This window comes from Thamnophis elegans, chromosome 4, assembly GCF_009769535.1.
Source record: "Thamnophis elegans isolate rThaEle1 chromosome 4, rThaEle1.pri, whole genome shotgun sequence".
Taxonomy (NCBI): domain Eukaryota; kingdom Metazoa; phylum Chordata; class Lepidosauria; order Squamata; family Colubridae; genus Thamnophis; species Thamnophis elegans.
Genome location: NC_045544.1, coordinates 64,425,825 through 64,452,696, shown reverse-complemented (window position 1 = coordinate 64,452,696; position 26,872 = coordinate 64,425,825). Strand labels below are relative to the sequence as shown.

Below are 26,872 nucleotides of genomic sequence, written 5' to 3'. Positions count from 1 at the left end.
TTAGCCTCCAGTCCCCTAATAACCTTTGTTGCTCTTCTCTGCACTCTGCACTCTTTCTAGAGTCTCCACATGGCGACCACAAGTTGAATGCCCTATTCCAATCCTTTCCATCCCTATTGGGGTAGCTTCGGCCTGATCTAGCAGAACAGCTGACCGGCTCCCGGGCTTTCCCAGAATTAAGGAATGGGGACTTTAATGCAAGCCGTGCGCGACAGGAGCAACGGCTGGGAACGGGTCTCTCCTTTTCCCGCCTGGCTCCACCCCTCCCCCCGAAGGAAGGGCTGCCAATGCGCGGGGAGGGGGGGCTGGGAGGAGGAGTGCTTGCGGTTGAGCGTGTGGCTGGACTGGGGATCGCCTTCCAGGTAGACGGCTACAAATTGTCTGCTTGGAATTGTAGGTCGCGGCCGCGTTTCCTCTGTTGGCTGATTGACAGCCCGCGCCGGGCTATATAAAGCGGGCGAGCAAAAGACTGGGGAGTCGCTTCAAAAAGCATCCCAGCGGGCGCTTGTTCCAGCGCACCCGGCCCGAAGGACAGCGCTTGGAGGGAACCGGGCTTCGCGCTTCCGTGCAACGGCCGGACACTTGGGTCTCCTCCGGGTCTTGGATTTGACAGCAATTCACCCCGCAGGTTCGCGGGAAGGCTCCTGGCAGGTAGGACTTTGAAGCCCATTTGCTTCTCGGAGAGGCGCAAAGGAGGGAGGAGGGGAAAAAAACTTCAGAAAGTTTTCCTCGTCGTTGGGAAACGCTGACGCGTGGCTGAGAGGAGCCTCGTCCTTCCTCTGCCCCCAACGAAACTCCGGGAGCGAAATTGAGGTGCTAACGCGGTGGTAGGAGGACAAAGAGAGCTCGAGTTCCGATAGGCATCTCCTGCATCTAATTCCCGGGGCAACTGTTTTCCTGACTATTCCGATGCAATTCTGCGGGACCTGTCCCAGGGATATTGGGCCAGAATTAAAAGTTTCAGTCTGCGTTCAGATCCCTTTTCTCCCTCCCACACCTAGTGCGCCGACTTTCTATTGCTATTAGCTCAGACACTTGGCTTGTGAGTAAGAATTCATGCGTTCCCTAACACTCTCTTGTAAAAACGAGCGAGGTTTTCAATGGAGATTAAAAAAAAAAACTGTCTTTTTTTTTTTTTTAAAGAAAACCTTATCTTTAGAAGTCATAAAAAGCACAACCCAGCGCTGGGGCGTTTTGGCGTTTCGAATCCCTAGTACAGGTCTCCTGAGTGTGCAAGGGGTTGGACTAGATGACCTCCAAGATCCCTTCCAACTCTGTTATTGTTAAATGGGAGGAAATGGGAGCTGTATGCAGGGGGAGGGGAGGTCTCCTACCCCAAAACTGACGCACTAAATCTTTGGTCAGAACTGTCCAGTTGTCTAGTGCTGTGTGTGCAGAAGAAGTACGCAAGGCAAGTAGGCAAGGCTATACGTGTCTTTCTCTCCAGTCCGAAGAGTGTTTATGAAGGGAAGAAAGCGGAGTTCTCCGCCCAACACAAGCCACAAGAGCATCTTCGGGTCGTATCCTCTGACACACACACACACACACACACACACACACACACAAACACAAACACACACACACAAATTCCCCTGCACAAGTTCGGTTCAAGAGTTTCCATTTACTGGATTGAGTTTAGAGCTGGGGAGACTGTCGTTTCTATCTGGGAAGAGGGCTTGATACTTTTCCGATGGACTTTTCAGGAATTGCTGCTGAAACATTAGCAAAGTTGATAGCATTCAGATGGATATTCAGCACAACCTTTCTACTTAACTGCTGGGTTCCTAAGGACAGATCCATAGTCCACAAACCTTCCTCTCAAAGTGTATAATCTGGCTACAATGTAAAGTGTAGCCTTTGCAAGAACATGTATCTATGCTGTACTGCATATAGATATAAAAACATTAAATCTTCTTGGTGGGTTGGAATAGTGCTTAACTTTATCTTGTATGGGGATTGTACTTGTAGTGTGTGTGTGTGTGTGTTAATATGCAGTTTTCTCTGTCAATAACTACTTTGTGTAGCTTTCCACGTTTGTCCTATTAACATGGTTGACTTGGGAATTTTTTTTAAAACTGGCTATGCATTCTACTGCTTTGATATAGAATAAATGCCTACAATTTAAATAGAAGTAGTCAATTTATGTTATACTTTAAAAAAAGAAAAGAAAACTGCAGATCATATTAAATTTTCAACACTGGAGTTAACAGTTCAGTAGTGAAACATTCTGTTAGCAATTAATTATTCAATGGGACTTCCACGAACTCCATACAGGAACTGCGGTTGAAAACTTATATTTATGGTTAGAACATGAAATCTAAATATTTTTATGAATAAAAAAGGCTGTTAACATAGAATAAGATCAAAATGAAGTGTTGTTTTTATGCTGATACAACAATAGATACAGAGAAATAAGCTGTCTGCTATTTCTCCAGTGGTCAGTGTGTGTGTGTGTGTGTGTGTGTGTGTGTACACACATAACTGTTTGGTGTAGGTGAGAGAAATGAGGATTTGTTGCTGAAGCATTAGCACATGCTATATATATGGAACCCTGCTGGAAATATCATTATCTTCTAAGAATGTAACTCTGCAGCTGGCCAATAATGGCTTTCAGAGATTCAATCCCTAATAGACAATCCAGCACCCAGACGTCTCACAGAAAACCTTTGAAGGAATTCTGCCCATATCATATATCTGCTTCCTTGAATATATTAGGGAGGGTTTTTTTCCTGACTACTTTCCCTGCATTTCAAATGAGCCTTTTGACTAATGTCATAATCAACCCCAGATCAAGTGATTAATTGTGCATGCATGGCCAAAGTAAACATATTGATCCCACGCAGTAGCATAGTATTGTATATTCTCTATATACAAAAATGAGAAATGTAATAGTCTGCCACACAGAGGAATTTTCTTAGCTGAGTATTTTTGGGGGGGAGGAGGGGGAGATGAGTTAAGTGGTTAAAATCAAAGTGGGTAAAGAAGCCTCAATAATGGATGCATCTTGGTTTATTCCTAGGCATGAAGTTACAGAGGAGTTGGTTACTGGGGCTAATGGCCTGTCTAGCTTTGTGGCTTTCATCGCAGGCTCAAGGTAGGTCTTTGAATTTCCGTATTCTGTATGGAATTTCTCCATTGTCTGAACAATTTAAAAGTGGCTTTAGAAACTTTAGTAATTATAAGGATGTCTAATGAAACAGAGGCTGCAGTTGTGTGCATGTGACTTTGGCTTGCCCTTAAGAAGACTTACTCAAGTATGTTTTTCCACTGCGTGCCTAAAATATGAAATTGGAATAGGTCTGTCTCAAAAGCTGTGGAGGCAGAGGAGGGGTGGGGTCAAAGAGATGGAGACTCACTCTTACCTAACCAAAGTACAGGCACGATGTAATCCAAAGGAAAATCTGCCATGTCTCCATGACAATGCCTTCATCTGATAACCAGCTGATAAACAAAGCAGAGTAATTATATCTATAAACCATAGCACATTTTGTGTAAATAATAATAATAATAATAATAATAATAATAATAATAATAATAATAATATCTGCTTATTCCAGGTCCTTGGGGAAAGATTTGATAGGAGGACAAAAAAATGCCAAATCCAGTCCTAAACAACTGGCTGGCCATAATAATAATAATAACAACACAGTCCTCAATTTATGACCACGTTTGAGCCCAAACTTTCTGTTGCTAAGTTGTGAAGCAAATTTTGCCCGATTTTATGACCTCTCTCGCCCCAGTTATTAAGAGAATTGCAGCAGCTGTTCAGTTAGTAACATGGTTGTTAAGTGAATCTGGCTTCTCCATTGACTTTGCTTGTCAGAAGGTCGCAAAAGATGATCACATGACCACAGGACACTGCAACTGTCATAAATACATGCCAGTTGCCAAGCGCCTGAATTTTGTTCCTGGGGATGATGCAATGGTCCCAATTGTAAAAAAAATGGTCATAAGTCACTTTTTTCAGGGCCACTGCAACTTCAAATGGTTACTTAAATGAATGGTTATAAATCGAGGACGACCTATAATTCACTAGACTTGTAATCGGACATGCAGCCTTAACTAATCTGGTGTCTAATTTGGGTTTTTCCTCTTCTTCCAAGACCAGCCTCAAAGTCTATAAAACCTGCTTAGCTTCTCTTCCTAACTTTGGAGGGAAATCAGGTTGCTGCAGTGGCTTGAAAAGAGTCCATAGAGGCAAAATAGAGACTGATTGATGTTAGGCGGATGCATTTTCTGCCCGCTGAAAAACTGGCAGAGGGCACTTCAACTCAGCAGTGAGCAAAGGCCAAATTGTTTAAAACAGGGAACAAACTTAGGTCCATGTGAGGCTTTGGACATCCCATTAATTTGTGACTAAAAGCACCTCTTCTTTCTCTTGGATTATTTGGCTAGTACATGTACATCTATAATTTGATTCTCTCTGAGAATTAAGACTCAGCCAATTGTTTTTTTAAAAAAAACCTCTAAATCTACTGGGGTTATTAGGCTTTGCTGATGTGCTGCTCTTCTTTGAGAAGCTCCCAGGGATGTCCTTGGCTTCAACAGATGCTGCAGTGTTGCATCTTTCCTGGCAGGCCAGTAGATTTGGCTTGCATTTTTATTCAGTTTCAATAAGCACATCTCTTTCGTGTATTTTAGCGAGAGACAGTAGCAGCTAGACAAAACCATTTCATGCCAAAGAGCAGCAATTATTCACCCTAAGTATGTAATTATTCATACTAAATATGTAAGCATTCAATGCAATGATGTCACACATGTCTTGATGGTTACCATACAGATGGTAGAAATGATATGATGATATCATGACATGAATGAGACATTTAAATCACTCGATTCACAGGAGAACATAATCATGTAAGAATTGTCATTTCCATGGAAATAGCCTGGAGGTAAAATTCCACCTGAAATTTCTCATCAACAGGGTCTTTATGATGGCAATATTATTATGCATTTGAATCTACTAATTCCAGCTGAGATTATTTACAAGATCGCCTAAAGCTCATGATGAAGGGGGGAGGATTTTTATAAACAGCTTGCCGAACTACAACTCCCAGCAGCCTCAGCCAACTTGGGCATGGATGCAAAGTTCCTTTTTAACATACTGGGAAGGTTCACACAGTATCTTAACCATATGTCGAACCATCTACTTCTGGACTATTCAGTAGACAAACTATAGTTTAGTGTGTGTTTTAATGTGTTTTAAAGCCTAGAGCTTGCGATGCAGTATATTTGAGCATGAGATTAATTTAAATTATATCCACTGATTAATTCACTAAGTATTTATCCAATATGGGCCAGTCTATATCCAGTCTATAATGTTGAGTGGTGGGTTCTTACAGGTTCGGACTGGTTTGGCCGAACCGGTAGTAGTTTTGTGGCCTGGTCGCTGGAACCGGCAGTGACCCAGGCCTGCCACACCCCTGAACCAGTTCTCCTGGCGATGCCCATCTTGTTTTTTTGCTTCTATGCATGTGCAGAGCAATTTTTATTGCTCTGTGCATGCGCGCACATGCGTGTGACATGCCCACAAGCAAAGCGGCAGTAGTGACTGCCGGAATTCACCCCTGAGATACATATGTCCTACCTTCTAGGTTTTTGTGCATGAATGAGTGAGAAAATGGCTAGAAATTGCACTAGAGGTAGTCCTTGACTTACAACCATCCCTTCAGTAACCATTCAAAGTTACAACAGCACTGAAAAAAGGTGACTCATGATTGTTTTTCACACTTATAACCACTGCAGCATCCCCAGAGTCGCATCATCAAAATTTGGATGCTTGGAAACAGGTTCATATTTAGGATGGTTTCAGGGTCATCTGATCACCTTTTGTGACCTTCCGACATGCAAAGTCAATGGAGAAGCCAGATTCGCTTAACAACTGTGTTACTAATTTAGCAAATTAATAACTGTTAAGATTCACTTAACAATTACCTACAGACAGCTTCTTACCTCGGAAAGGGGGGTATTACAATTAAAATCTTTAGAGGTATTAAAAGAGGAGAAGGTAGTTCAAACATGGTTCCAGTATGGGCAATTACAGGCTAGGTGGAAAATAGATCAAAAAATTGGTTTTATTCAAGTTGAGGATAATCTGTTTAAACAAATAAGAGATCAAAGCTTGATGCATATAAAGAGGATATATAATGTATTAATACAGATGGATTCGGAAACAGAATTAGTTAAAGATTGTATGATAAAATGGGCTCAAAATATTGAGGAACCAATAATGTTGGATACATGGGAAAGAATTTGGGTAAGAAATGTGAAATTTACACAAGCTCAAAATCTGAGAGAAAATTTTTACAAGATGTTCTATAGATGGCATTTAGATCCTAAAAAGTTGGCTTCTATGTATCCGAATGTACAGCCTAAATGTTGGAGGTGTGGTTCTCTCGATGCTACATATTATCATATATGGTGGACCTGCCAAAAGGTTAAGGCATTTTGGATAAAAATATGGTGGGTCATGCAAAATGTTTTTAAAAGAAGGATAAAGTTTAGTCCTCAGTTATTTTTACTAGGTATATGTACTGACTTTACAGTGGTAGAGACCAATTTGATTCTGCACCTGATAACTGCAGCAAGACTGTTGGTGGCGCAATATTGGAAGAAGGAAGACTTGCCTACAATCCAAGAATGGACATTGAAAGCAACAAACTTAGCTGAAATGGCTAAAATATCGGCATATCTCAAAGATCATTCAAATGAGAGATATAAACGAGACTGGAAAAAATGGATTGACTATATACAAAATAAATATGGGACTAAGAAATTCCAGTTAGCCTATGCTTAAGATCAGAAATGATTTAAACTGTTAAAAGTCAGTTCAGTAAGAAGAAGCTAAGGTCAATCTAGAATGTCATTAATTTCTTTATTTCTTTTTTCTCAATAGATTTTAGACTGTGTTAGTTAAAAATCCATACCGGGTACGGGTTCTGGGAAGTCGGGGGGGGGGGGGAAGGAGGAAGGGGGTGGGGGGGTGGAGGGAGGGAGGGGTACACACACACACAAAAAAAATTGTACTTCAATGTCTTAATGATTGACAAATGATGACATATTTGTGTTTTTTTTTTAAAAGAAAAAATAAAAAAGTTCTGTCTCAAAAAAAAGATTCACTTAACAACTGTGGCAAAAGATCGTAAAATGAGGCAAAACTCAGTTAACAACTCTCTTGCCCAAGCAATGGAATTTTAGGGCTTAATAGCAATAGCACTTAGTCGTATATACCAATGTACAGTACTTTATAGCCCCTCTAAGCTGCTTACAGAGTCAGCCTATTGCCCCCAACAAACTGGGTCCTCCTTTTACCGACCTTGGAAGGATGGAAGGCTGAGTCAACCTTGAGCCTGGTGAGATTTGAATTGCCAAATTGCAGGCAGCCAGCAGGCAGCAGAAGTAGCCTGCAATACTGCACTCTAACCACTGTGCCATCACAGCTCAATTGTGGCTGTGAGTCAAGGCCTGTGTAACTTTTAAGTGCAATGATAAGTAGCCATGCTAAAACTGTATGAGCATGAAAGACGTATTGGGCAGATGATAGTCGATTCCATTGGTCATTCCTTTGTTGTAACCTTTGTCACTGTTTGGCGGTGGCTTTGCAGATGGCGAGAGAGAGGATGGGACCTCTTTTGACTTACTGAAAATCAGCAACATAAACCGAAAGACGATCGGAGCAAAACTATTTCGGGGCAACATTTCTAATGTCCCAGCGTATCGCTTCATCCGGTTCGATCGCATTCCTCCAGTTAATTCAGAGAAATTAAGACAGATTATTAAACTGATGCAGCAAAATGAGGGCTTCATACTTACCCTCACCATGAGGCAGGATAGGAGTTCCAAAGGGACCATCCTTGCATTGGAAGGCCCTGGCATCTTTCAACGACAGTTTGAGATTGTCTCCAATGGTCAAGAAAACACGCTTGACCTTTCCTATTGGATTGATGGCGCCTGGAAACGGCATTCTTTGGAAGACGTGGAATTAGCTGATGTGCAGTGGAAGAATATCACGGTACAAGTCACAGGAGAAAACTTCAGTATCTACGTTGGTTGCGACCTCGTTGACAGTTTGACCCTGGAAGAACCTTTCTATGAATACCTGAAAGCAGAGAAGAGTAACATGTATGTGGTCAGGGGAGCTACACGAGAGAGCCACTTTCGGGTAGGTATCCTACAAGCCAGATGGTCTACAAAGTAAAAAGCTTGCAGTTGAATGTTATTTATGTCAACTACTACTGAATCCATCAAGTCTTTCTCCCAGGGGAGGTGGTATAGAAAGTTTACTTGGAATCTGAAAAGTATGGTAAGTATGCTGGAAGTCGTAATTATTTAAATCAGTTCATGGCATAGTGTCCACTGAAAGCTGCAATCTCCTCCTCCTCCTCCTCCTCCTCCTCCTCCTCCTCCTCCTCCTCCTCCTCTTCCTCCCATGAGCAAAACCAGAAATGGTATTCTACCGGTTTCGACCACTTTGCCCGAACCAGTAGTGGAAATCATTGGTGGCCCTGCCTACCTGCCCCAGCTCTATGGCATCCCATTTAGATCCTTTTAAAGCAAAAAGCACATGTGCAGAAGGCATAGCGCATGCACGGAGGCACGCACTCAAATTTTAGAACTGGTAGGGAAGCCACAGCAACTGTCTCAAGGTTACTAGTGAGCTAGCACTTTGGGGAGAAAAGACTAGAAGAGAAGGAAGAAGGAGCATATCCATTGTTCATTGCTTCAGTTCAACCTTCTCCAAACTAGTGTCCTGAACTAAACTTCCAGAATTCACAGTTTGCATAACGGGGGAAAACAATTCCAACTCTGTTACATTTTCTGAAGTAGCATATAAAATAGGAAATAACATGTTCAGTATTTCAAAACTGTACCTTATCAGGTGAGCAAGGAAATAAGGTAAGAGAGACCATTTTGGCCAACAGTTTCCTGGTCTGTATGATTTCTTCTTCCAGTCCTCCATGTCTGATCTTTTGAAGCACCATCAGGTGTAAGTTCACCATTTCCAGGTAGTCCTCACCTACCACAATTGGGATCAGCAACTCTATTGCTAAGTAAAACAAAACAAAACATGACTGTGCCTGAATGTCATTTACATTTCCGTACTTAAATAAATCACTGTGGTCATAAAACAAGACATTACATAACCACGACTTGCAATTTTAGTTCTGTGTTCTCTATGAATTCCACTTGTTGGAACTGGTTGTGAAGCTTGCAAATATCAATCATGTGACTGCAGGATGCTGCAATGAACTATGTGAGGATTTTTCGCAAAGCTATTTTTTTCAACCATCACAAATTGAAATGGTTGGTAAACAAGTCAGTTGATCAGCAAGAACTACTTGTTCAGAAAGTTCCAGAGTTGTCTTTCTTTCTCTGTACCAACATCAGAGACGTAATGGCTATCCAAATATAACTAGACTTCCATTCTTATAGTCTGATGCTGATTCATGCTAAGGAGACTTAATATATTCCCATCTCAAAGGTCTTAAATTCCTTAATTAAACCTAAATTAGGCAGTTTCTCCAGCACTGAGAACTTAATGAGCTCCATTTCCTGCAAGCTTACACTTTAACTGCACAATATTTTGAAATACTCCTCATGTAATTAACTAAAATGTCAACCAGATGAATTTCTGAAAATCCATTAGGATGTATAGAATGTCTTTAGTGAACATAAAATAGCTATTTAAAAACCCTTGAGGGTTGCTGATCACGTGTTGCATGACATCAGGAAGGGTGAAAAAGGCAATTATAGAATTCAGATGCCTAAGTAGGAGCTATTAGAGCAACACCTTGCGAGGATTACTTTTTTTCTTTGAATTATGATATCATCCAGGGATGAAACATTACTAGTTCGGACCAGTTCACCCAAACCAGTAGTAAAGATGCCAGCTGTTTGCCTGAACCAGTAGTAAGAAAAATGCTACCAGTTTGGACGAACAGGTTTTTCTGACGATCAGTGTGCCATGCAATTTATATTAGTTAGAAAGCAGGATTTCCTGCTTTCTAGCTAATCTAAACCGCGTGACACAGCAGATTCCCCCCTCTCGCTGTTTGCTTACCTGGCTGTTCACTTACTTGCTTGCCGGGCACACTCGTTAGTGGGCTCCGCCCATCTGCTCAGATATCATCATGATGCTCTGCACATGCATGGAAGGTCCTCACATTGCTACCAAACTGGTAGCACAGGTAAGTGGATTTCACCCCAGGTATCATCTTAAGAAAGCACTTAAGACAGAGTCTTCTTATTGGGGCAATGGGTGGCATATACATTTAATCAATCAATCAATAAATAAAATAAGGGCTGCTCAACTAGGGATTCTCTTTTGAAAAACATGAGTGCAGTATACCCATTTGTAATTTGTCTATTTCTGATTTAATAACTTTGCTTATCAAGAACTTGGGGCAATATAAACAAAGAAATTAAGTCATACATACATAGGATTTAACAGCACATATCCATAGTCAAGACCAGTGGTGGGATTCAGCCAGTTCATGCCTATTCAGCAGAACCAGTTGGTAACTTTCTAAGTAGTTCGGAGAACTGGTTGTTGGAAGAAATCTTATTTTATTTTTCCCCCCACTTTACAGGGCTAATCCTGTAAGGAAGGCAGGAAGGAAACATTCTAGTGTTGTTTCTAGCCTAATCTTTATTGACCTGCTTACAGAAACTGCCTCTCCGGTTAACTCTTATTACATTGTAACAGCTAAGGTGAAGCGTCCATCGACCTGAGTGACCTTGAGTTGGCCATGCCCACCCAGTCACATGACCACTGAGCCACACCTACCCAGATGGTCATTAGGGCAGAGAACTGGTTGTTAAATTATTTGAATCCCACTACTGGTCAAGACACTATTTTTTTTAAAAAAAACCAAGACAAAACTGCCTGTGCTGAAAAGAGCAGTTAAAGGACCTAGTAGGCATTTTTTTGTGGAAGCAGATGCTGCTCCAGATTGAGAGGTTGCAATCTAATGAAAAATTGAAATCTTATTCTGCCTTTCAATCCATGGCATTTTTTGGGGGGACCAGGATTTACTTGTAACTAATTGAGCATATTAATTTGATTTTAAATAAGAAACAGTTAGTTGGACTCTAAAATTGGGGGGGGGGGTAATAATATTTATTTAATAAATTTATAGGCCATCCTTCTCATACACATGATTCTGGGCACCTAATAACAGTCCAGTGGGTCACATTTTTCAGAAGCAAGTCCTAATGAGTTGAATAGAATGCAAAAAAGTTTACCTAAAGGATTGTAATCTTAGTCATTCATAGGATTTCTAGAGTGTGGGAATTGGTCTATAGAATATCTCCCCTTGGGATGTACTAATTGATGGATTAGCAACAATTGTTGAATACAGATGCTAACAGCTGTATTTTTTCCCACAACAACAGTAGATTTATCCAAGCTTTCAAAAGATGTTGAATTACACATTCATTCCATGTTAGTCACACTGTGGAGGAAACATGTATATCTTTTTTCTTTAGTCTGCATCTGAAAGGGGGGAAAGGAAAATTAGAAATTTCTTTCCTACTGTCTAGAACATGAGTAAGGAATCTGTAGCCTTCCAGATGTCCTCAGATTTAAACTTTTATTATGCAGACCACTGATTGGGCTGTAAATACTTTATTGCACTAATGAAGAGTGTAGATTGGAGTGAATTTTCCATTTCTATTTTTTCCTGTCTTTTCTTAGCTCTATAAACTGATTGAAAAGTAGTTAACGGACTTAGATCTCAACTATTCACCAATAATAGAATGTAATTGGGTAAACACACATTATTAATTTACAATTTAGATTGCAAATCCATCTAGAAGAAAGTATGACTAAAACCATCAAAGATTAACTTCTTACTAACCTCTTCCAAAGTAATTCTGGAAACTATAATTTCATAAGATTGGTAAAGACTGTTATCAGATTGTTATTAGAAAATATTCTGCATCATCCCAGGATTTGGGTGTTAGAAGCCAATATGAGCCAGTTAATATATTATGAACATTGTCAGATTACTCTATAGTATAGAGTTATTGTACTTTTTATCATCTTTCCTCCATGGGATTCCATCATCTTATCATGATTTGTTTGCGATCCAGTGATATAGATTACACTGAGAAATAATCATTTGACCAAAATCATCTGATGAAGTCCATTCTAAGAAAGTTTTAAATTATAGTCTTCTAATTGTTTATTTCTCTTTTATTATTGTGTTTATGTATCATCACATTGAATATTATAACTTTTGAAAATGTGTTACAAAGACAGCTGGTGGAATATTAACTCTGTGTCAAAGAAATGCCTCTTTATGCATGAAGCAATATATTGGAGAAACATTTTTATCATAATAAAAGTTGCATTTGTTAATCTATTCATTGTTAAATTCAGTTTAAAAAAACAGGCAACAACAAGATATCCCTAAAATATATGAGAAAAATGAAAAAAATACTTCTGTCTGTTTTCAGGGTCTCATACAAAATCTTTATCTGGTTTTTGGAACTACAGTAGAGGATATTTTGCGCAATAAAGGATGCCAGAGAAGTCAATCAGGTAAGAAGAAGATGTGGCATTGTTAATCCAGAATTTATGCACATGTTCCTTCTCTGTTAGGCTGAATCCAAAAGGGAATGTAATGAGTGGGAAAGGGGGAAAGAAAAGAATGGAAGTGTGAATGAATAGAATGAAAAGTTTAGTATAATTGATAATAAAATTAAGCATGAGTTGTTCTGTTTGCTGTACTTCTCAATACAACTCCTACCAAATTTATTAATTATCTTACCTTTATTATTTTTATAAATAACTCAAGACAATTAATAACTCAAGACTATTACACCTTCCTCCTTCCAGTTTTCCCCAATAAATACCTGGCTGAGTTTGACTGGTCCAAAGTCTCCCAGTCAGATTTCACACCTATAAAGAAGAATGAATGAATGAATGAATGAATAAATGAATGAATGAATGAAGGAAGGAAGGAAGGAAGGAAGGAAGGAAGGAAGCAAGGACTTTAAAAACTTTTCAATAGTTTTATGAAAAAGGAGGACTACTGTATATACTCGAGTATAAGCCTAGTTTTTCAGCCCACTTTTTGGGCTGAAAAAAGCCGCCTCGGCTTATACTCGAGTCAGTGAAAAATTTGCCCGAAATGGAGGAGAAAAAGGGGCGGGGCCATGCCACTGGGTGACACTCGTGAATGGCCCAGTGCCCCTGTGAGTTTCCCCTCCCTCTGTGTCAGTTTGCCGCGCAGCGCGCACCGCACCATCCCCCCTCCTCACGTTCTAATGTAATGCAGGGCTGTCTTACGATTCCCCTTCCTCCCCCTCCTGCCGCTCTGCAACGATGTCCCACCTCCTCCTTGTTATGGCAAGCAGCCACATAGCGATGTCCCACCTCCTCTGGTACAGTGATCCAATGATAGGAATCACTGTGCCGTGTGTCATAGGAGGCGGGACATCGCTCCCGCGGCTGCACGGGACATCATCATCACAGCGGGACATCAGCATCATGAGGTGAGTGAAGTATTTCATTGAATACACCGCTAGTTTACTGTTTTTCTTTGAAATAAATATTCAAAAACATTATTGGTATCTATTTTTATTTTTGAAATTTACCGGTAGCTGCTGCATTTCCCACCCTAGGCTTATACTCGGGTCAATAACTTTTCCAGTTTTTTGTGGTAAAATTAGGTGCCTCGGCTTATATTCGGGACGGCCTATACTCGAGTATATACGGTACTTCCTTTCTTTTGGGTTATAATTATGTAAATTGTAAAGTGGAGCGTCACAAAAATTAAAATTTATACCTCCTAAGTATAATACCACATACCTCATGAAGAATGAACTGCAGGTTTTAGAAACCTTGTTTTCCAACTTGGTATTTCATTGATTGGTTTATTTTAGTCAATCCTATCTCCCAAATGTTATTTTTTTCCAAAGAGGTAAGTGGGATTGGGTAATCTATGCCTTTCTAAATGTTGTTGGATTATAATTCCTATCCGCCAAAGCTAGCATGTCAAGAAATGAAAATACTTGAAAAGACATAAGCTATTATCCCATTTATAATAGAACTGACAAGACAATTGCCTAAATATTAAAATGTACTTTAAAATCAGTGCACGTCCACTCACAAGGCAATAAATTGGCATGAGATCTAGGGTGCATCTGACATCGTTAAAAGTTTAGATTTTGTGTTTAGTATCATTAAAACAAAATTGAATAGATATGACATTTCACAAAGATGTCATTTATTTGGGATATATTTTTGCATTAAGAGCCAAAGACAAAGAAAGATGAAACAGCCTTATCTAAGTACATATAAAAATCTTATTAAAAGGACTGTTTAGAATTATTTTATGTAAATGACCAGAAGGAGGCCTCAATACTGTTTTTTGCTGGATGTCAATTGGCAACAGGATTTTTTTTTGTTACTGTTTGGACTGCCTCTAGATCCATTATGATGATTGCAATCTTAATATGCTGGGTCAAAACCCGGTTGAGGTTGATGTTACAATCTCACATTAATTACGTTGCATGTGGGCAGCCTATTATACTTTTGTGTCCACATAGTAGGAAGACGTCATTTTATTCCAGCAAATTGACGCTTAAGTTGATATTCCACTTCATGATCAATTTTCCATGCAGTGGTGCATATTTAGGGTTTCTACTCTGATGTCTTAAAACAGCCAAGTCATTCAAATTTCTCAGTGCTGGAAAGAATTAATTATAGACTTTGGAAAAGGATTTAGTTAGCTGTTGACATCACAATTAAATTGATTAGTATCATTAGCAGTAAGCTTTCCCCCTGCCAAACAGTCTTTCTTTGATGAAAGTTGTATTTTGGATTAGTCACAGATCGAATATCCACTTTCCTCCTATTTAGCTACATTGACACTGTGCTATCATTATATTTCCATTCTGATATACCTACTGATTTTCACTAGTATAACTAAGCATAACATGGTGATGTCAGTCTGTTGCCCTTTCTCTACAGTCACTAGTAAGGCAATTGAAGTAATACCAGAGGGTTTCTGAACATTTAAAATAACAATTTCTAGAGGACAATAGCAATAACCTTTGTTATTGCCTTGTTTTTTATAATTTGCACTTTGCTTAAGAAAGGTACCACTAAATGTCTGAATATGTGACATGGCTTAAAAGTTTATGAAATAAAAAATAATTAATTAAAATATTCTGAAACAAGAATTCTAGGAATGCTATTTTAATTTCTCTTTATTGGTTGTTGTTAGTTGTGAAGTCAGACCCATTGCACCCAATGGAAGGCACTGTTCCTCCAGGCCTTACTGTCCTCTACCATCCTCTGGAGTCCATTTAAGCTCATGCCTACTGCTTCAGTGACTCCATCCAGCCATCTCATTTTCTGTCGCCCCCTTCTTCTTTTGCCCTCAATCGTTCCCAGCATTAGGCTCTTCTCCAGGGAGTCCTTTCTTCCCATTAAGTGGTCGAAGTATTTGAGTTTTATCTTCAGGATATGGCCTTCTAAAGAGCAGTCAGGATTGATCTCCTCTAGGACTGACTGGTTTGATCCCCTTGTAGTCCAAGGGACTCACAGGAGTCTTCTCCAGCACCATAGTTCAAAGACCTCAATTCTTTGATGCTCAGCCTTTCTTATGGTCCAACTTTCACAGCCATATATTGCAACTGGGAAAACCATTTATTGGTATGTAATGCTAAAATCTAATGGAATGTACATGTTTCATAAGTGTTCAATTTTTCAGATCATTCCAAGAATTAAATTTATACAAGACAAACAATGGGCTTCCAAATTGTTTTCATAAGAAGTGATTTTGCAGAGTATAGAATTTTTTTTAGAACGGGATACAATGGCAAGGAAACAATTTTCAACTAAATGTTTGAAAAAAAATTCTGTAGGAAGAGAAGATCATCTGAAGAATGGATTGCACAGTGGATTGTTGTTTACTAGGTTTGACCAATTCAAGGAAGACATGGGGATCAATGTCTGTTAGCCTTAATGGCAAGGTGGCTACCTCTGAAGCAGAGGTGAAATTCAGCAGGTTCTGACAGGTTCTGGAGAACTGGTAGTTGAAATTTTGAGTAGTTCGGAGAACCACAAATATCAATGCTGGCTGGCACTAGAGTGGGGTGGGAATTGAGATTTTGAAGTATCCTTCCCCTGCAATGCCCATCAAGCCACACCTACAGAACCAGTAGTAAAAAACTTTGAATTTCACCACTGCTCTGAAGTTGATCTGCTGAGAGACTAATGGGCTTCCTTATGGCATTAGTTGACCACTGTGAGAACTGGTAGCTAGACAAAATGGGCCAGGTCACTGCTTATGTTTTTATGCCGAGAACCTGGTATGGGCCATACTAAAGTTAGGAATACTATGGTTGCAACAATCTGCATGGAGCAGGAGATTGGCTAGGTGACCACAAAGGCTGTTCCCAAGTCTCAAATTCTTGAATCTTAGTCATATTGAGAGCAAGCCTCTTCCCTTGTAGTTCTCAAACTTATGCCAAGAATCTGGAGTTTAGGACTTGTGTCTCTGAATTTATCTTTTTTTTTAAAGTGGATTTGTTCTTTCAGCAAAAGGGCTGCCAAGAAGCATTGTACCAGCATTAGGCATGCTCTGACAGAAATGTGCAGTTTTCTGCCAACTCAGTTTAGAAAGACTGTTGTCTATCCAAATGGAGTGAAACATACATTGAAATAGTAACACTTAGGGAATCTTCATTTCTTCAATTTTGTGGAGTGGAAAATAGGGTTTATAGGATAAAAGAAAGGCGGAAAATCCATACAATGCCATCCTAGACCTGTTCTGTCAAGATTACCCCCTCCTTTTGTTAGTGGGGTTTTCAGTACACTTAACACTCCCCACCCTTAATCTTATTTTTGGTGCCTCGAAAGAGCCAAAGAAGGCAAAGATCACTTAGGGCAAAATGTGGGAACAGATTTCTTTTCTCATGATGGAAGGTACTCTTTCAAGCCCTCAAAATATGTTTCAGCAGGCTCTTCATCCTGTCTCCCATCCATTTGATTTTCAGAATGCCTAGTAAACTGCAGGAAGAGAATGGGGAGCCCCACTGTCCATCCCATTTATCTTCCATTCTCCTAACCAGACCAACTAATTGTGGCACATGTAATGCCATCACAGCAGTATCCCAGAAGAAAATCAATGCCAAGAGTGAATGAAGATCCTGATTTCCATATAATCCTGTTCTCCTTCTGAAACAGCAGAATTTTTATTAGGGCTGCACAGTGCTTTGGATTTGATTATTGAATACAGTTTTGGGCTATGGAGAGTCTGCTCTTCTCCATAGCCCAAAGCTGTATTTGATGTTCCTGGCTGGAACATCAAAAGATTTTGGAATCCAACTCAAATGATTGCACTTCCTTGGTAATAATGCCAAGTTCAAAATTGGGGCCAACTTTCCATATCACATTAATCTCATTGGTGGTATCATAATTACTTTATCCCCTTTCCAACGGTGTCTGCAGGATATAATCAAAGACAAGATGATGGCTTTGACCACACCATGTGGACACCTGGCTCCTTTCTTTTCACTACAAAAGGGGGTACTATTGGCCAATGCAGAATTATTTTTCTAAAGCCACATGTCCGCTGCTCATCTTTGTTCAGTGAAGAAGTGTATCCAATATTTAACAAATTTCTAAGTTTGTTCAAGCAAGTTGCTTGGACTTTTAAAGTAAAGGTAAAGGTTCCCCTCACACACATGTGTTAGTCGTTCCCGACTCTAGGGGGGCGGTGCTCATCACTGTTTCAAAGCCAAAGAGCCAGTGCTGTCTGAAGATGTCTCCATTGTCATGTGGCTGGCATGACTAAACACCGAAGGCGCATGGAGCGCTGTTACCTTCCCACCAAAGGTGGTTCTTATTTTTCTACTTGCATTTTTACATGCTTTCGAACTGCTAGGTTGGGAGCTCACTCTCATAACTCTGTTATGTGGTGCTAGGGATTCAAACCACTGAACTGCCGACCTTTCTGATTGACAAGCTCAACATCTTAGCCACTGAGCCACTGTGTCCTCTGTTTGGACTTTTAAAAGTCCTTAAAAAGAATGATTATGGTATCTTTAATGTCTGTACCTTTGCATTGCTCCTGTGCAGTCATTTCTGAAGGGAAATAATTAAGACTCAAACATTTATTTTAACTACATTATTTTTTGCTCCCTTTTTAAAAGTCAAATTCTGCAGGAACTAGAATGTTGAAAAGACGTCAGGAGTTATTTCAGAAGGACAATGTTGTATAGGATGCATGTTATGATTATAACTGAATTGGACAGGTTTAACAGCTTTCTACAGCATTTCTAAAGAACTTTTCCATTGCCTTCTGAGATAAGGAGAGGATACTTCTTTAGATTTGGGATTTAAACTGTGGAAAGCAATAATTGACAAGAGTTGGGATCCAACCTCTTTTCTCCCCTTCATATAATTTGAATTGAACCTGTTCCAGAAGAGATCCTTTTGAAATCATTCTAATGCATCAATGTATAATTTTAATCAAAGGGTACAACTAGTGGAACATAGTTTGGTGTATGTGTGCATTCTCATTTGGTTTTCTTTCTTTGCAGCTGAAGTGAACACTATTAATGAGAACACAGAGATCCTGCATCTCAGTCCTTCAATCATGACAGAGTATGTTGGAGAAAACACAGAGAAGAAAGCAGAATTCTGTGATCGCTCTTGTGAAGAGCTTGGATCTATGTTTGCTGAGCTCCATGGATTACGAGTTGTTATCAACGGCTTGTCTGACAAATTGAAAAGTGTGGTAGGTAACTCCAGTCATTCCGGCTCTAACTGGAGCCTTCCAAAAAGCTATTAAGACCTGGCTATTCCGGCAGGCCTGGGGCTGTTGACCTCTGGATTGAAGTCCAGCCCCGCTTAGATTGGGTGCATGTTGTGTCTTTTTAAATTTGTCGTGATTTATCTGTTTTTAATTTCTTTTAATTTCTGTTGCTGTAAGCCGCCCGGAGTCCTCCGGGATTGGGCGGCCTATAAATTTAATAAACAGTTAAACAGTTAAACTGGTTTTCAGCCTTGAGTTCCCAGGATATAGTTGGATTACATTGACCATTGTTTCCAGGAATGGGTGATGGAAATTCTAGTCTACCTTCTGGGTTCACATGACTAAAAACTTTCAGTAATTATGAGGGTTCTGTCCAGGGGTGGGCTACAAAAATTGCAGCAATGGGTTCGCTGCCTATTACTGGGTGGATGGGGCCATGGTGGGCGTGGCCCAGTTGGCCTCCTTCACTATAGTGGTGGGAGCATTTTTCATCCTCCCCAGGCTTTGGAGGCTTTCCTCGAGTCTGGGAGGGCTCCTCTTCCCCCGGGCTCTGGAGGCCCCCCTGCAGGCCAGAAATGGGCCCATTTCCATCCTTCCAGAACTTCCAGTAGGCCCATTTTTTGCCCTCCCCAGGCTCCAGAGGCTTTCCTCGAGCCTCTGGGAGGGCGAAACCCACTTCCCCCGGGTTCTGGAGGCCCTCTGGAGGTTGAAAACAGGCCCATTTCCAGACTTCCAGAACTTCTGGTAGGCCCATTTTTTGTCCTTCGCGAGCCTCCGTGTGGGCCTTGCACTTACCTGGCATAATGAATGGGCTGCATGGAGACTCAAGGTAAAGGCGAGGAGGGGTGGGATGGACGGGGAGGGATGGGTGTGGCCACCCAGGAATGGAATTTGGGGGTTCGCCGAACTGGGCAGAATCCTAGCTAGAGGATCGCCTGAACTCTGTGAACCCCCAGCAGCCCACCCCTGGTTCTGTCTGTCTCTCTTTCTCTCTCATACATGTGCACTTATTTATTTAAAACACTGATAAGGATCACTGGGAATATCCTGACTTTTGTGCTTGATATTCAACTAGCATTCGTGATTAGAATTCCAAAGCAGTTTCTTTCCTATTCTTAAGCCAAAATGCATAATGCCTAAGAGGTCGCTCTTTGCTGATTCTAAGCAGTAGACTATGTAACATATTGTATAATGAATGCATCGTGCTTTTCATTGTAGGCTGGTTCCAGACTTGGTCATATTTGAATTCAATTCCCTGAAATCAACAGAATAATTTACTCCATAATTTCCTATGAGTTTAGCAGCATGTAAATTAAATAGCCAAAATACCCAGACTGAAGTACCATTTTTCCCCTGTCTTTCATCCAACCATGTCCAAGTCTAAGAAGCTGTCTTGCCTAATCTCTGCAGTTTCCTTGGCAAGATTTTTTCAGAAGTGGTTTGCCTTTACTTAATTCTTAGGGCTGAGAGAAAGTGATTGACCCAAGGTCATCTAGCTGCTTTCATGCCTGAGGCAGGAGTAGAGCTCACAGACTTCTAGTTTCTAGCCTGATGCCTTAACCACTACACCAAATTGGCTTTCAAGCTAACATTAGGGCGGCTCAATTGAATGTGAGTTTGTGTGTGTGTGTAATGGGGTTACGGGGTAAGAAAGAAAGATGAATGGAAGAGGGATTCTCATTGGAGTTAGAATTTGATGAGAGGTGGTTTAGTCCCTCTCTGCCTTGATTCTTATCTGTTCTTTTTTTTTTTTGGCTCTTCTGCTGGCCTATTTCTCTATTCATTTGGCATATACTTTGGAAACAGTTGATAGGAAGGTATTTCAGCTGGCAAATGTATACCAGTCCCAAAATGCTTCAATCTTTCTAGTTAAGATTATAGCCAACTCTGCAGTATGAATCAAATCTGCATATTTTTATTTCCTTGCTCATTGACTTCTTTTTTCTTATCCTTTCATATCAGAAACTGTCTTGCATGGGGCTCTCTCTTTTCATATTCCTCTAATAGTAGCTCTTTGAAGTAGATGCGGTTGAGAGAAAATGACTCAGGTAATCCTGTTACTTTTTGTGGCTGAAAGAGGACTTCCATTTGAACCTCCCTAGTCATCTTCCAGGACCTGAAGAACAACACCACATTGACTCTCACCACACACTTGAAATAGATTTGAAGCAGTGGTGGGATTCAACTTTTTTTTTTATTACTGGTTCTGTGGGTGTGGCATGACTTGGTGGGTATGACTTTGTGGGCATGGCAGGGAAAGGATACTGTAAAATCTCCATTCCCTCCCCACTCCAGGGGAAGGTTACTGCAAAATCTCCATTTCCTCTTGATCAGCTGGGACTCAGGAGACAGAGAATAGATGGGGGCGGGGACAGTCAGGGGTAGTATTTACCGGTTTTCCAAACTACTCAAAATTTCTACTACTGGTTCTCCAGAACTGGTCAGAACCTGCTGAATACCACCTATAGTCTGAAGTGGTCTAATGTGTGCTAGATGAGTGGAATCCAATATTAAATAAAATTCTATTGGAGGAATAGTTTTTCCACAGAATGTATTGCTATCTGCATAAGCTTGACAGACATGAATTGTAATATGAGTTGATATTTGTACCCCCAAAATATAGCAATTTAATTATTTGCTTCTTTTTTGACTGACACATTAGCTGGGTACAAATAATGTCCTTTCTAAGTATTCTGCATTTCTAAATTATCTGCAGATCAAGTTTCATATTTATTTGTTCATGATATATTCATTTGTAATGGCTCATTCTTTTATTGTACAGTCAGAGGAGAATAACAAAATTGTATCAGAGTTGCTTGGTCCCAACAAAACACTCAAGAACCAGACTGCTTGCTGGCAAGATGGCCGTGAATTTGCAAATAACTCACACTGGGTGGTGGACAGCTGTACAAAATGTAGCTGCCAGGTGAGCCTTTTAAGACTCTCTTCATACTATAGACTGTTTCCTTATCTCAGTCAGGATATGTTTTTAAAGTCTGCATTGATGTCCAGGATGAGTGAAAAAAACACCAATGGACAATAACCTTCCATTTCTGTTGCTTGTAAGATTGGATTTTGGTCTAGAGTGGGGTGTCAAAAACAATTTTATTGAGGGCAGCATCAGGGTTGTGTTTAACCTCAGGAGGTCATGGTGGGTATGGCTGGGGTGGGCATGGCCAGCTCAATGTCATTCATGTCGGGGGCACCTTTAGTGGTCTGAGCGCTCTGTCAGCTTATAAGCTCTGTTTTTGGCTGTGACGGCCTCTTGCAACCCTCTGCCAGTGGAAATGGAGCTCAGCAGCCTTCCTGAGCTCCGTTTTCATTGGCAGAGACACTGCAGGACAATCCTTCGCTGTTTCCAGAGTGGTCCACCAGCCAGATCTAAGCATCCCATGGGCCGGATCTGGCTCCGGGGCTTTAAGTTTGACACCCCTGGTTTAGACTGTTATTTCCATGCACAGACAAAGGAATGTAGAAGGAATGATAAGGGAGTATTTTAAAAAAAATAACAAAACAAACCATTCCACTGTGCTATGTTGGATTTTGAACAACAATTGTTAATTGGGTAAAGATAGTCTGTAATCCTAAATATGCTAACCATGCTCTAAATCCCATTGCATCAAATGTAGCCAATTCTAAATTTGATATTTAGCTGATCGTGTGATACATTGTCCTTTCAAACCTTAACCAAACAAACACTAGGGTACCATGAATAGGAATTTATTTATGGGACTACCTCTCCCAATTATTCCTACCCATCTTATTAAATTAAGCAGAAGGGGCATGTTATGGGGCCCATAGAGAACCTTTCCTTTTATTGCACCTGCCATACGGAACACCATTCACCTGTAACTCAGGTTGGCCCCAACAATTGCTGTGTTCATGGATTTAGAGGTTCGGTTGTCATGACTCATGAGATGGTTATGCAAATCATAGTCTGATTGTCTTTTAAAACTGTGATTGCTGGTCATGTATTTTATTTTCATTGTTGGTTGTGTTTTTAATTTATTAGTCATCCAGAGTCACTACGGTGCGATAATCAGTCATATAAATTGAACTCAGCAAACAAAAAGTAGGAATTTGTCACAGGGACGAAAATATTTAATTTTAAAATGGTGATGAGTTTATAATCCAGACCATGTGAAATTCTTTGAAAAATAATTGCAATAGATTCCAGTCTTAGCCACTGGAATTACATAGCATTATAGTTTTATGTCCCCATACTACGGTAGTAGATATAGAAGTAGATTCCATTGCTCAGAAGCTCCAAAGTGGAGATGAAATGAAACATTTTGTCTTCAAAGCTTCTAGTGGGCAGGCGGTGAATTTTTGTTTGCCATCTTCAATCACCTAGTGTGCAACAGGATCTTCATCTGTAGAACATCCACTAGGGAAAATGGTACTTTGAAAGCTGATATGAAGAAGAGTGTGTATATGTCAGTCCCAAGCTCAGAGATGAGACAATGAGATCCAATCAAGTTTCATCTTTTATTTGCTTGCACCTAATGAACAGAATCTTGCCAAATTAAAGCTATAATCTTATAACCTACTATATGCATCCTGAGGGATACCAGGGTATGGCTATCCTGAATCTCTTTCTCTGTTCCCCGTCAAACGTATCCAACATGAATGAGGAGAATGTAAAAAAAGCAAGATGGTAGATGCAATTGTAGGCCTACCTCTTTTAGACATCTGTTGATTAGTCATACATGAACAGAAGGTGTATCTTGCCAACTTGGCTATTTTTATTAACCCATACCTTCACACCCCCTGGATATTCTGGATATAGAAACCAAGCAACCAAGATTGTGACTGAGAAATTAAGTATAACAGAAGGACCGGATTGGAGATATTATACATATTATTATTCTCTTGATCAAGGTTATTTACCCATGAGTTTTGAGTGGTATCTCATTGGAGATATGGATGCTATTGCACAAAAAGCAATAGAAAATTCTACTTTTTATCACTTGGTATATCTTTTTTATCAAAAAGAAAATCAGCTTATCCAATTAAGTTCCAGTGATTTGCATGTTTCTAATTTTTTTAAGAGATGTCTTTAGTTGACTTCATTTCTGTATTATACTCTGACCCTGGGATTGGTTGTTGTTGTTTTTTTGCATGTAGAACTCTAAAACCGTGTGCAATAAAATCACATGCCCGTTCGTGCATTGTGTCCGTCCAACTTTTATTGATGGCGAGTGCTGTCCTATCTGCTCTCACAGTAAGTATACTACATTTTCCCAATTTGTATGATGCGGCCTCCCATCATATTAAATACCACTGTATTTAAGGTAAGCCAAAAACACCTATTCAGTAACCAAAGAAAAAAATGTGGTTGCACAGGGAAATTGAGCACAGATTGAAATAAAATGACAATTCCCCGTATGAAGAACAAGGATCTTTGCTAATATTCAATTAAATCCTGCAATTTGAAATGGTATAGCCCTTTAAACAGGAATTTCATACTGGGATTTTCTATTTCACTTTTTAGTAGGGGTGTTGTTTATTTGAAAATTCCTCCATGTGAGATTCATACTCTAATTCAAAACCAAAACAAAGGGATGTTTTGGAAACTGTGATGCTTACAAAGGTCACCATTAAAAAAATAACAGCATTCTCTATGAACCTAACACTAAATAGAGATGAGATAAACGAAATCACCCAACTTGCTGTACTAAAATAACCATATTCATTGGATTTCGAGCTGCATATCATTTTGGAAAGTTAGCACTTTACAGAGCTTTGTTTGCATCTCCTGTCCTTCTGATTGTTTGGATCTTCTGTCCTTCTGATTCTTAACTTATCTGTAAATGATGACCAGCTAATATTTGTAAATAACTGGACCATCTCAGAATATTTGTGTCTCCTGATTTCAGCTGACGATCAGGAGGAAGGCTGGTCTCCCTGGTCAGAGTGGACAGAATGCTCAGTCACATGTGGAGCTGGAACCCAGCAGCGAGGAAGATCATGTGATGTCACCAGCAATACTTGCCGAGGCCCATCCATTCAGACCAGGACTTGCTCTCTTGGCAAATGTGACAATCGCAGTGAGTGTTATATCACATTATTTTACTTTGCATCCAGTAAAAGGACAGTAAATCTAGGATTAATCTTAAAAGAAGGATAAAAATGAGGTACCATGAGATTAATCGCTTTTTTAAGACATGGTCTTTTCTAAACACCTTTATAGTTATCTTATTTTTTGCAGTATTTTTAGGGGTACAATAGCTCAGCTGTTAAAGACACTGTGCTTGTCAGCTGGAAAGCTTGGGTTCAAGACCTGATCTCCATGCAGTGGGTGAACTCCCATTACTTGCCCCATCTCCTGCCCACCTAGCAGTTCTAAAGCATGAAAATGCGAGTAGATAATTAGATACCACTTTGGTGGGAAGGTAACAGCGTTCCATGTACCTCCGCATATAATCATGCTGGCTTCATGACCATGGAAATCTCTGCAGACAATGCTGGCTCACTCAGCTAAGAAATGGAAGTGAGTACTGTCTCCTAAGGCTGGATATGACTGGACAGGGGAAACCTTTATCTTTACTTTTATTTTTCCCCAAGAGGGAATTGCTCAAGTAACAATTGATTGGTGAAGATACTGCTCTGTCTGACCCAGATGGGTGTTTATATAACTATGTGTGCAATTTGTTGACATGACTGAAGGTGTGATGAAGAGGTAGCAGGAACCATCAGAGATATAATTATATTTTGAATTATAATCCAAGAGAGATTTATACAGTATCCCTAGAGATAAACTGGAATTTCCTTTAGAGTCTTTGAGACTGAAGAAGCAAAATCATCATTATTTTTTCTTTCTCTTGTTCAGTACGTCAAGATGGTGGTTGGAGTCACTGGTCTCCTTGGTCTTCCTGTTCCGTAACATGTGGAGTAGGCAATATCACTCGCATACGACTCTGCAATTCCCCAATGCCACAAATGGGTGGGAAAAGCTGCAAAGGAGGTGGACGTGAAACTGAAGAATGCGAAAGGGAGCCATGTCCAAGTGAGTTTGTTGACTGGAATCTCTGTCTTGTAATAGGACTATATGCATATGCACGAAAAGCCTTCCATGTGTATAATGAAAGAGTTCAAAGTCTACATCTTCTATAGTAGAAAGCATCTGTTGTGGCCCACCAGTGGCCAGCAGAGCTGGCAGCAGATTTGGACAGTGAGGAGGTTGGGAGGAACATAGGCCAGTCCTGGAGTCTGGGGAAGGCTCTGATGAGGGCTCTGTGTCGGAGGCAGAGAATGGGCCAGAGCCATATGCCAGTTATCAGCTGCCTTCACAGTCAGACATCAGTGAAGCAGATGAACAGATGGAGCCTGTTCCCAGTGTGCACATGTGCAGAGTTGCCAGATGATGGGAACAGCTAAAGAAAAGGGGTCGACTTCGGAGTACGACCACAGGTGGACGATGAATGGCCCCTCCCAGAGGAAATAAAAGAGGAGCGAAAGGAGAGTGGAGTTTGCAGGAGACAATTGGTTTGCTTAATTGGTTCGTGACTCTCCAAGACTGCTTGCCAAGTTTTGCAGACATCGTCTGTCAGCTCTCCAAGCCAGATAAGGTCTCTGACTGTAAATCCTCCCTTGAAAGACTTTGCTGGATTTGCTGGATGTGAATGAGCAGAATTCACAGTAAATTAATAAAAGGGTTTTTTGTTGGGACAAGGAATTTGCTTCATGCTCTTGGGAAGCCTAAGTCAGAACAGCATCTTCTTATCATAGAAGCTCTGCATTAGAGTATAGATTTACCAGAGTCTCAAAATGCATAGAATGCTTCCACAGATAAAATAGTCTTTTTTTTTAAGGTGGCCCATGGCATCAGAGCTAATAAACTCATTCTTGTGCACCAGCCTTGCTTTTTTTAGGTTCACATGGAAGTCTGAAAAAGAGTTGCCTAATGAATAGCAGTGCGATACTGTGTTTATGTGAGGTGCTGAGCATATTTTTGCATCACTATTGAAGTGTGCATAGTCCTAGTGTACAGTGTTATAGAAACATATCCCAGTAACAACAATAATTAAGGATAAATTTTGAATACAATTCAGTGTCATCTAGTACGGCTCATTTAATTTAATAGAAAATGTGCA

At 40.3% G+C, this 26,872-nt stretch overlaps 1 protein-coding gene across 1 annotated transcript in view; it reads left to right on the top strand.

The window, feature by feature from the left end:
• Nucleotides 1–350: 350 nt before the first annotated feature.
• Nucleotides 351–26,872, top strand: part of THBS2 (thrombospondin 2) — a 49,482-nt gene continuing 22,960 nt past the window's right edge. Inside the window, exons 1-9 of the mRNA XM_032214808.1 lie at nt 351–651; nt 3,020–3,094; nt 7,605–8,161; nt 12,460–12,544; nt 18,562–18,758; nt 21,559–21,702; nt 23,904–24,000; nt 24,656–24,826; nt 25,609–25,785. Of these exons, the coding sequence (XP_032070699.1) occupies nt 3,022–3,094; nt 7,605–8,161; nt 12,460–12,544; nt 18,562–18,758; nt 21,559–21,702; nt 23,904–24,000; nt 24,656–24,826; nt 25,609–25,785 (1,501 nt within the window). The 5' untranslated portion in view covers nt 351–651; nt 3,020–3,021. The remainder of the gene's footprint in view (nt 652–3,019; nt 3,095–7,604; nt 8,162–12,459; nt 12,545–18,561; nt 18,759–21,558; nt 21,703–23,903; nt 24,001–24,655; nt 24,827–25,608; nt 25,786–26,872) is intronic.